Genomic DNA, 12040 nt, shown 5'->3' on the forward strand with positions numbered 1-12040 from the left:
CACGAGAGGGGATAACGGCAAGCATAAACATCACAGATAACAAACCAAACAAACCACGTCTAGGTCACAAGGTGAGACATGCCTGATTAGGCACAGATACTTTAATTGCAGAAATACTTGGTATTTTTTTTCTGTGAAGGACACCATGCAGAAACATTTCCTGTATTGTCATCTGATTCTCGCAACACTCCTACAGGAGTATTGTTCCTGCTTTACAGACGAAGAAATGAAGACTTTAACTTGGCCAAAAGTTAGAAAGAAAATATTAACGCACTCAAAACTGCTACATTCCGAAGTGCCTGGATGTGCTCGTATTTTGTTTTTAATTGAAAGTACCGAGGGTGCGGTTTGATTGCTTTTAACTTCCCAGCAAAGTGCACTGCTGGGCAAGTAGACCATGAATAAGACAGGTGTTACTTAAAGGAATGATGGACGCTGAAACCTGAAGCCTCTTTGAGCCGGGAGAGGTCTGGGCGACTGCACCCAGCTAAGAGCTCCTCTGGCCAGGCGCTGTCTCTCACTTCCAAAGTTGGAGCTTTCCTTGGTGGGAGGGGGGCGGGGAGGAGGGGAGGCCAGTGACGTCACTCCGCAGCAGGGATAAAACTCCCAGACAGCATTCCCAGCTAGGTCGCAGCCTGGGGAGCTAAGTGGGTTGTCGGTTCCGGGACACGCAGTGTGCACCCGTCGTTAGACCCGGTCCCAAGAAGGCATCATGCCCCAGAACGTGGTCCTCCCGGGCCCTGCGCCCTGGGGCTTCAGACTCTCGGGGGGCATAGACTTCAACCAGCCTTTGGTCATCACCAGGGTAGGTGTTTTCCGTTCTGATTTTTGCTAAGGGTCACCTGGCATTCAGGAGGTGCGGCAAGTGGCTCTGGAGCTATAGGAGAATAGCCAAGAAGCCCGGGGAGGGAGGCAGGATAGCACACCGAGTGAAGGGGAGGCGGGTGCTGAGCTTCTGGATCCCAGCTGAACTTCAGCAACAGGCTGAGAAGATGCGAAGCGGTTTTGAAATTCATCCAAGTCGGCTCACACACCCTGCATCCCTTTTTCTTGGTCCCCCAGCCACATGTCCAGGAGAGGACAACCGACAGTGCCAGTTCCTGGGCTCAGAGGAGGGTGCCCTAGCTGGGGGTGCTTTGGGCTCTCCCCACTCCGCTTCTTTCATATCAAACAGACACAGGGAGAGAGAAAGAGGTACTGAGAAGACACAGATATTTGGTAGAGCGGAACTTGCACCTGAGCAATTCTCTTGCTTGGATGAAAACTTGGGCAGGGTGCTGTTTGCAGGGCATAGCGTGGCTTGGCCAGGTTGGAACCACTCATATCAGCCCAGGCAGGGAAAACATTACTAATGTGTATTCCTCCGTTTCCAGGCATTTTGAATAAATATTTTCCAAAGCTGGGGACTTGGCTGAGAAAGGATTACCTATAATTCAAACTACAAAAGAAAACCCGTGCCATAGTTTACCTGATAGAGAACAACTACTCATGCTAATAACTTTGAAAATAAGACTCCAGTAGCAAAAGCAAACGGCTTTTCCCCATGTTATCTAAAGCAGAACCCAACAAGAAGAGGGGTGTAAAAATGAAACCCAGGTTTCCTTTTCTGACAGCAAATTTCTAGAATAATTGTAAAACATTATTTGCTCTAGTTGCTAGTTTCTCCGTTTTTTCGAAAGCAATCATTTCAGTGTTACCACATGCAAGCCCTTTTAAACATAAAGACATAAACTCTCAAATATTATAATTTTATTCTCCAAATATTATTCTTCTCTTCCTGCTCATACTGTACTTTAAAAATGTCTGCTTTATAACCTAATCATTCACAGCTTCTTGAATAAGACAATATATGTATGTCGATATCATTTGGGGAACACTCTGCTTTTTTTAAAGTCTCAGAGCATGTATCACAGGGATGCATGAAACGGGTCATTTCAAGATTTGTTTTACATTTTTCAAAAACATATAAACATGTCTGACATGTGTTTTCATATGAGACATGAAAACATACCCCCAGAAATGCTCTCAAGTAAATTAAGCAGCAAATGCTTCCGTGACCTGGGCCAAGCAATTCCTTTTATAGATTCACCAAGGAGAACAGTTTCCACAGTTTCTACGAAGAAATAGGCTTAGTTTATATACCTTCACTTGCTCAGATTAAATAACAGAAGCTTTTGAATCCTAACAAAGAATAAATCATCTTTAAATTGAATCCTAAGGAATGAATTATGTCATAAAGACCCTTGAAGAAACTTACAAAAGAATTATCCTGCTTTCAGTTTGTGACATATCTGTTGAATGAATCACATGTTTGAAATTAGGGACTGTTGATACTAAAAGCATTATTATCTTAAAGCAATCTTGCATCTGCATTTGGACTCTGAAGGCTATCGGTGAATGGATTTGATGTAATGACAGTTTTACTTGAAGAACCATTCTGTCTTGGATTTCTAACTCCTATCTAATCTGGGCCACAACTGTAGACACTTGATTCAGTCATAGACCAGACATTATTTATTTAAAGTATGCCTTTTCAATTATTTTAACTTCTAGGGAACAGAGAACATGGAACTGTTCAACCCAAATTGTCTCTAAGGCCATGTGTATCAGGAATTCTTGTTGAATAAACACAAGCCTGCTCACTTGGGCTTCTATGCCTTCATTGAAACTGATTAAGAATATATCCACTGAAATTACAGAGATATGAGAAATCATTTGAATAAAAACCTAGAAAGAATTAGTCAAAAATAACTGTTGTTACTATGCAGTGGAATAATTCAATTTTGTAATTTTAATATTATTCTAGAAGGTATTGGCTAACATGGTGTGTACTGTTACACTTTTTGCTTAGCACACATCTTTCTAAGACTGTTACTTTGGTTAACTCACTTCAAGCTCACAACATCCCTATTCGATCAGAAAAAAAAGGTCCCCTTTCACAGATTAAAAGATCGAGCCTTCAAGGCAGTCTTCAGCACACCAATGATCACAAGTGGAGGACCAGGTCTGCCCAGCTCCAGTACCTGCATGCTTAAGACTACACATGATAAAAATGTCTCCTGTAACATCCAGTATGTCAGTGGCCCATCTCTTCTACACCAAGACTCACTCTCTGTTCTTTGGGTTGCTACTTTTATTCAAGATATCACAACTTCCTGCCTAGAAGCCTGCCTGCCTTCTCCTATTCACCCTGTGTACTCTTAGCATCCATCTTTGAAAAGCACAAGGGGCCTGTCATCCTCCCCCACAACATCCTCCGATGACATCAGCAGCTTGTAGAGAACAGACGATGTGTTCTTCAGCATGGCTTTTTACTGTCTGTTGTGACTTCCTTCCCTCTCCTTTGTCTCCTCTCACTCCATACATGGGTAGTGATGCCACAGCTCTGGCTGCTTGTGACCTCCCTGGCATGGCTAAGCTTCTGACACATGTCTCTTTCTCCCAGAATTCTTTGCTCTACCTCCACCCCATGGTCCTCTCTGCCTATGAAAACCTATTCAAAACTTCTCCCCAAGTTCTCTTCTAATCATGGTCATTTCTTTCATTGCACAATGATGACTTTCCTCCTATCTGCTCATATTATCATGTCTATACCACAGATACTTAAGCACACTCCACTCCATCACCTTTTACACTGGAAACTGTTTAATATGTAGCACCATCTTCTATATCATAAATGCCATAAGATAAGTATAGCAATAATATGAATGGCTAATTTGTTCACCCTTTACATAACTTTGTTGCCATAAATAATAGGTAGGCTGCGCTCCCCCAAATATTCACTTTACAATAAAGGTAACTATTTGTCTATCTGGTTAAATTCTTAAGGACACAAAAGACTGAAATGCAAAAGTCACACTTATTGTCACAAGAAGGTCCTTCCATACACAAGAGGTATTTTTTCGAGCCATTGAAGTCAGTTTTTGTCTTACTACAAGCTAGGTTGTATGTACCCTTCACCCTGTCCTGGATAAATGCAGACTAGGGAGGGTCCTCAATTCATGACCCTGCTGCTTTTTAATGGCATGAAAGTGACACACCTTCAGTTCAGTTTTGCCTCTGCCTGTGCTAGCAACTGACAATGTGCTACTCTGTCTTGATGTCGGATAGTGGCAAATAAGTCACAGCTAGAGTCGACCATGTGAGCAGGAGAGCAACAGTAAGCCTCTGTAGTGTATTGTGCTATTCTGCATTAGGATGTTTGGGTTAATATATTACATTTTGTTAGTTTAAGATGTTTTCAATTGCACAAAGAAATTGCAATTGATTAGAATATAACTTTGTCTTATATCAAGGAGGTTCCAGCCAGCATTGCTAGAAGACCATGAAGCTCCACCCAGAGATTGTGGGAAGGTTACTGGTGGACAGGGTCTAAGCCAGAACTGCCAGATTTTTAGCCTCTTATCCAAAAACTGAAAATAGGGGCTCACAAGGACTTGCAAAAGTGACAAGATAACTTTATTCTGAGTACAGATTTGAGAAGGAGACACCATCAAAACTGGCAGTGGGCCACATGAATGAGACGACTCCAGGGACCCCCCCCATCATTGTTTTGGTCCTCATTTATTAGACTTAGAAGAAGGACTTGGTTACCAAGGGATGCAGTTGTACTGGGATGAGAAAACTCACACCATTCTTAGAGAAGGGAATGCCAGTAGCCTGGTATAGGGTGGAAGGGAGGTTCAGGAGGACTCTAAGGTTGCTAATATACTGTTTGGAGTAGGGGAGGTGCGTAGCATATGCAGGCAAAGAAACTAGGCTGTCAAGCACATCATTACTAGCAGGGGTGTGGTAGGACATAACCAAAACTGTCTCCTGTGCTCTCCTGCTTCAAGGTAATATGTTACCTCACCCCCAACCAAATCTGCTGAAATTGTAGTTCCAAAAGTTAAGACAAAGGGTTTCTGTTCCCTAATTATTCACAATCCCACTAACCAGTGCAATAACTTTTAGTGTACTTTGAAGAAACAAGTGCACACATCAAAAGGCAGGAAAATAAACCACCAGACCCAAGGTTTTCTAGACAACACACACACACTATATTTTGTGTAAGATAAAATGTAGTTTGGGGACATTCAGTGTAAGAGAGTGCCTCCTCCAATCTGAAATGCCTCGCCCTACATTTTATTTTGAATACTCAGTTTTTAGTTCGTGGTGGAATATCACAGGAGGTTTTAGGAAATGAGGCCTAGCTCATGGAGGCAATGAGGGCCAAGCCTTTGAGGTTACACCCCACACACACACTTCCACGCCCACCCCCACCTAGGCTGCAGCACTCTGTCCCCTTTATAGGTTACTCTGCCAGAGATTCTGTCACACAATGATACAAAACTCAGAGAGAGTGGTTATTTCACATGTCTATGTGAGTTTCTTTGGTTTTTCTTGAAAGAAGATCCTAAGGGTTCTTCTGGAAGTTTTTTGACCAACCAGGAAATGGATTGACTATCACAGACATTCACAAATTGTTGACATTTGTAAAATTCATATATGAAAGGCAGCACAAACTCGAGTTGTCCACACGTCATGAAATAGGTGTGCATCTGAGGCCAGTATTCCTTTCCTCCATTTTTATCCCCTCTTCCTTCTCTTCAGTGTGTCTTTAAATGCTGCATGGAGCTGAGTACCAACACAGTCAGTGTACCATTAGTGTGTACAGATATTCTCTCTCTCTCTCTCTCTCTCTCTCTCTCTCTCTCTCTCTCTCTCTCTCTCTCTCTGTGTGTGTGTGTGTCTTTCTCTCTCTCTGTCTCTGTCTCTCTCTCTCTCCAGTCTGTTGCTTTAATCTAAACTTTATTTGAAATTTGAAAATTTAAAAATGGGATGTGTGTACTTGGACACCATCTTTTCCCAGGATAAAAAGATTGATGTGAATATATTATCATAGCAAACCCATGTCTACAGAGAAGCACTCACTGGTACACATGTTCCTAACACTGATTGCAAAATTTCCCATTAATTGACAGGCACCAAGGGAGAGCAATTATAATTTAGATGGATCTATAATACAATATAATACAGATGGATCTCTCCCCTGTGAGAAGCTTATGTGTCAGTGGAAGGGACATGTACACAAACTGCCATGAAAAACTGGCCCAAGATTCCCCAAGCAAAGTATGGCTTAAGAGAAAACAGGAGGCACAGGATGGAGGAGATTACCCGCAGGGAGCCTGCAGGAGTAGTGGAAGAGCCTGCACCGTCAAGTGAAAAAATCGCAGTAACAATTTCAGATTTTTCATGGATTAAGTAACCCCATATGAACATCTTACAATTTCTGGGCATCCATTTTCTCACATTAAAGTAACAGCAACTGTTTTATAATATTGTCTTAATAGTTAAGCAAAAATGATACCCCTCGATAATAATACTATCATGACAGCAAAATGGTTGCCTTCATCCCAGACTGCGCATTAGAATCACGCAGATCACTTTGAAAATACCTACACTCGGGGTCAGGTGGAGATTCTGCTGTAAATGTTGTGAGATGTCACTCTAGAAACTTCCACAGTGCCCAGGTCCTGGATGGATTTATCTGCCTGGCAAGGATTCCAAAGTTTATTTGGTAGGGAATGGAAGACAACTGGATAGGGTAACATGAATAGTCAAAGTCTATGTAAATAGTCAAAGTATGTAAATAACACAGCTCATGGGTCCTTTCCTAGAGATTCTGAGTCTGGATTCCAAAACTCTGGTATAGAATAAAGTGCTTATGGCCAACAAAGACCCTAGGTGATTCTTGTTACAGGGAAGTTTAAAACTATGATTCTGAGTGATTGGGTGTAGGGATATGGCCAGTTATCTTTCTGGTAAATTTCTTAGTTAAGACCTTAATGAGCCCAAAAAAGAAATACCAATTTGTAGTAGGAGAGAGCCGCTTGTTGGTTCCCACTGCCCAGAACCGAAATAATCACACAGAAACCGTATTATTTAAATCACTGCTTGGCCCATTAGCTCCAGCTTCTTATTGCCTAACTCTTACATTTAACATTAATTTAACAAATTAATCTTACATTAATTTAACAGATTAATTCCTAGTAATCTGTGTATCATCACATGGCTGTTGCTTACTGGCTAAAATTCTGCCCATCTCTTGCAAGGCTACATGGCTTCTCTCTGACTCCGCCCTTCTTTCTCCCATCATTCAGTTTAGTTTTCCCTGCCTATCTAAGTTCTGCCCTATCAAACAGGCCAAGGCAGTTTTCTTTATTCATTAACCAATAAAAGCAACACATAGACAGAAGGACCTCCCACACCAAAAAAAAAAAAAAAAACCCTGTGCTTCAACTGGGCAGTGGTGGCACACACCTTTAATCCCAGCACTCAGGAGTCGGAGGCAGGTGGATCTCTAAGTTCGAGACCAGCCTCGTCTACAGGGTGAGTTCCAGGTCATCCGTAGCTACACAGAGAAATACTGTCTTATAGGAAATAAAAACCAGAAAGTTGAAAGAAAAATAAAACCCTATGCTTCATCTCACCTCTCTGTTCTCCCAACTGAAGAAAGCATAGTACTCAAAAGCTGTGAGCACACTATAAAGATACAATATGATAACAGAATGGTGGAGCATCAAAATAGAGCAACAGTAGATACTAATCGTGGACAATGGATTCTTACACCACAGTAAATGTTTAACTTACAAAAACAAAGACAAGTTATCTGTCATTTTAGTCCTTAGTCATTCTAGTCACCAGCCTTACTGAACAGGGAAACCACAGACAATAAAGGCATTGTAAGTCTCCTTCTCCGTCGACAGCTGTTTATCCACCCAATCCATCCATTTGTGGAGGACTAAAGACAGTGACTACCAAGTAGAGAATGAAGTCAGAAGAGAGTTACTAGCCACATTTCCTAGATGACGTCCTCTCTAGATTCAGTTCTGTTGCTGTGATAACACACTCTGGCCAAAGCAACGTAGGGGGAAAGGGCTTCAGCTTCACAATCCCAGATCACTGTCCATCACTAAGTGATAGTGTCAAGATGACAATAAACTAACAAAGCCACCTTCTGGAATCATCCTGTAGCTGCTCTCAGTTCAGCAGGAAGCCCTGGGTTACTTAGACAGATCTCTTTCCTGCAAAAATGAAACAGCTCTGTCTGCTCAGCCTATCAGAGAGCACTGCTGAAACAATGAAGACAGTTTCTAAGGTGTAGCATTTTGTATAAAGATAAAATTAAATTCTTAACTTTAGTATTTACTGTTAATAAATTTTAGTGCCTTCTACTATCTAAAATATCTAACTTTGATATCTGATGCCTGTTTAGTATATAAATTCAATATTTATTACTTGTTCAACGTTGAAGTTCTGATGTCTACTTAAATGTGTACAGACAGCAGCACAGATACATACAGACACATATATACACAGCTCTATTTCCATTCATTGTAACCAAAGCTAAAACAGAAGGAAAGAAAAAAGCTAACCACTTCCAGATTGGGATTGAGTGTTCTACACTTGAGTCTGTTCAGCTGTATTATTAAACCTAAGAGGGGCTTTACAAACAAGCACATCCAACCTCATTTAATGTTGAGACCCAAATGAAGCATTCTGACCCTAGAACCATAAAAATAGAAAGTACTGCCCTTAATATTCTAAACTGAAGGAATATTAAATGACTAGGATTCTTTTTATCCGTACAAGGTTCGATAGGAAGAGCTCTTTTTTTGTGCAAGCGTAAGGATTTTAGTTTTCTCCAGCACCTGACAAAAAATTCAGGCACAGCTGGGCCTGTAACCCAATCACTGTGGAATGATGGAGATGAGAGTCACTAGACCTGACCTTCTACCCAGCCAACCTAGCATGAAAATGGGAGTTACAGGTTTACTAAGAGATCCTGTCTCAAAGAAAATAAAGAAGAAAAAGATAAAACAGATAAATGCCCTCCTCTGTACTCAGAGCACAAATGTGTGTGCGCACACACAACACACACACACATACAGAAAGAGAGAGAATCAGAGAAATCACATACATACAAAACACAAGCACATATACATAATTCATAATTTGGGAATACAAGCTTTTTCTTCTTAAGCCCTGATTTAAATGACCTTTTTACTCATTCTTCAGTTTTTCATGTATTAAATCTAAACACTGGGAAAAAGACTGTGATACATTAGAAATACAGATACTCCTTGACCTATGATGAAATTACATCCTAATAACACCATCAAGAGTTGAAAGTATTGTAAGTTGAAATAAAATGTAGAGTGGGTGCATCTTGATAGATTCAGCACAGCCAAAACAGCAGCTTACAGGCATGGGACACTTACAGAATATTTGTTGTTTATCAGCCTAGCCTGAACTTCACCATCAGCTCTCTCTCTCTCTCTCTCTCTCTCTCTCTCTCTCTCTCTCTCTCTCTCTCTGTGTGTGTGTGTGTGTGTGTGTGTGTGTGTGTGTGTGTGTGTGTGTGTGCTGGCTGGACCTGGGGCTCTGTTGTTACCTCCCAACACCAGCAAATGCTATACTGAAAGCTATACTGAAAATCACTGGCTAAGAACAAGATCATACTACAGAACCCAAGAATGATTCATCCTGAGTTATACGCCTTTTGAACCATGGTGAAGTTGAAAAATCACCAGTCAAATCAGCCTAAGTCGGGGCCCTCCATCGGATGAGCTTGCAGTCTCGTTGAGAAGACAGTAATACACAAGCAACTAAACAAACACAAAATTAAAGGTGATCTTCATGAAGGAAATAAACAAGATTAAAAATGAATAATGAGGTCAGGAGACTAGAGAAAAACCACTCCAGAACTTTATGGGAAATTCTAAAATGCATCATTTGCATCTAAAGCCAAAAGATAAAAAGCAGCCACCAAGTGAGAAATATTTCAGACAGAAATAACTATGCAGGAAGACCGTAAGGATGTACAGAATTGCTCTGCTTAAAAACTGAAAGGAAGTCAAAATGGCCATTGAATCATGGATAAAGGAGAGCAAGACAGGTGTCGGATGACCAGACAGTTAGCCAGGGAGATAGCCATGTGATGACAAGACAGAAAACTGAGAGAAACTTTTACCCCGAAAAAAAGAGCGGTAATCAAAGCAACTTTTGATTTTTAACTAGATATTCAGTAGACTTAACATTCCACATTTTCTATTTCTAACCATTAAAAATACTGTAACATTTATTTTCCTATATCCTGAAACATTCTTTTCATTTTCCACTTCTAAAAGAATCATACACATTTCTGATGGAAGGAAAAAAAAATGAATCTTGTTTTTCCCCTATTTTGAAAAAAAATCTCTGAATTTTAAGTAACATGTTTAGACCATTTATATTTAAAGTAGTTACTGTTTATTTAAAATCTATCTTATTAGGTGTTTTCTGCTTATTCCACTTGTTCTTCATTCATGGAGAAAATAGCATGACTGGAGGCAAATTTTCTTTGTGTCATTGCTTCCCAGGGGTTCTTTACATTTATGCTAACTTACCCCAAACAGTTAATAATCTATTGTCTTATCTAATAGCAACTATTATGACCACTTCTTCCTCCCTGCTCCATCACAGGTGGTCCATGCACAGACGTGTGCTCTTCCTTCCTTGGAGGTATCCATCTTTCCTTGAGTTTCTGTATTTCTTCCCAATGACTTCAGGTCTCTTGAATGTTATAAATGTTTATATTTTCAGATTTCTTGTCTCTCCTCAAGATTTCTACACTCAGATGTTCTATCTTAATTTAAACTATTATAACTGGATGACTTTTCAACATCAAAAATCATTTCTTGCCATTCTCAAAGACAGAAATCTGAAGTTAGGGTACTAACATGGTAGGGGCCTTGCAAGGGCACTCTGCCATATTTCAAGTAACCAACTGCTTGAATTCTTACAAAAAAAGGCAGAAAAACAACAAAGCTGTTTCGGAAGTCTGTTTGGGAGGGCGCTAGTCTCAATCATGATGAGTTTAGGCTGCTGACCCTCCCAGGGGCTTTTCCTCCAAAAGTCATCACTTCAAAATAAATTATTCATATGAATGTACGGACTATAAACATCCAATCCATGCTGCCCCCCTCACAACAATGTTAAAAATGAAAACATACCAAGTTGCTAAAGTAGTTTCAATTCAAGTACCAAAGTTGCCAAAATGTAGAGAACTATCTCCAAATAGAAAGTTCTGCTTAACAACAACAACAAAAAAGTATTGGTTTTCAACAAAGAAAGCATTTACAGATGTAGTTATAGAAAATATTTAGATGATAACAAGCGATAAGATGGTTCTGAAAACATGGCTAGTATGAAACAAAATTAGTTAACCTAATAAAATAGCACAATCGATCAACCGAAAGGTCTTTAAAATTAGGGTTACGATTTCACAACACCTAAAACACTGAAAAGCTTTCCAGGGTGACATAGAAAGATTCAGTATAAAACTTGAGAAACTGCTGGATACTGGATTTTAACTGATGTCTTGATACATCTTCCAGATCACTCCAGGAAGCAAGGCGGCAGCTGCCAACCTGTGTCCTGGAGATGTCATCCTGGCTATTGACGGCTTTGGTACAGAGTCCATGACCCATGCAGATGCACAGGACAGGATTAAAGCCGCAGGGTATCAGCTGTGTCTCAAGATTGACAGGTGCGCCTTGGCTAATGGGGTCAAAACTTGATCTGGTTTTCAGGAGAACCCGAACCAGAACTCTAAATGGCCTCATCTGCTTTGTGAGAAATGCCATAGACCTAGAATTTTGATGGGTTTTTATTTTGTTTTGTTTTATGTTTCTGTTTCTGTTTTTTATGGATCGGCCACTTTATTCTTGTATTCGCTGAAACTAGTCAGTCTAGCATGTGTGGATGAACCAATTTTTAAAAACAAAATTCTCTAAAATGTCAAACTTAAAGTCATGCAGACGAATGGCTTCTTCATATAGTAGCCCAGTGATTTGACCTTGAAAATAATGATAGCCATGAAAACACAAAGCAGAATAAACGGCTGGACTCTGTGGGGTGGAATAGGATTGAAAGGCGCCCCTCAAAGACTCTTGATTTGCCCCAATGTGGCCATGTTACATTTGGTTGTTAATTTCCTCTCTGCTGCAGGCTGGTC

General features: G+C 40.5%; 1 protein-coding gene across 3 annotated transcripts in view; it reads left to right on the forward strand.

The window, feature by feature from the left end:
* The first annotated feature begins 625 nt into the window (after positions 1 to 625).
* The window catches only part of Pdlim3 (PDZ and LIM domain 3), a 33394-nt gene continuing 21979 nt past the window's right edge, over positions 626 to 12040 (forward strand). For all 3 annotated transcript variants that reach the window (XM_075986698.1, XM_075986697.1, XM_075986699.1), the window contains exons 1-2: positions 626 to 805; positions 11421 to 11572. In XM_075986698.1, the coding sequence (XP_075842813.1) occupies positions 713 to 805; positions 11421 to 11572 (245 nt within the window). In that variant the 5' untranslated portion in view covers positions 626 to 712. The remainder of the gene's footprint in view (positions 806 to 11420; positions 11573 to 12040) is intronic.

The sequence above is a fragment of the Microtus pennsylvanicus genome, chromosome 9 (genome assembly GCF_037038515.1).
Source record: "Microtus pennsylvanicus isolate mMicPen1 chromosome 9, mMicPen1.hap1, whole genome shotgun sequence".
NCBI lineage: Eukaryota > Metazoa > Chordata > Mammalia > Rodentia > Cricetidae > Microtus > Microtus pennsylvanicus.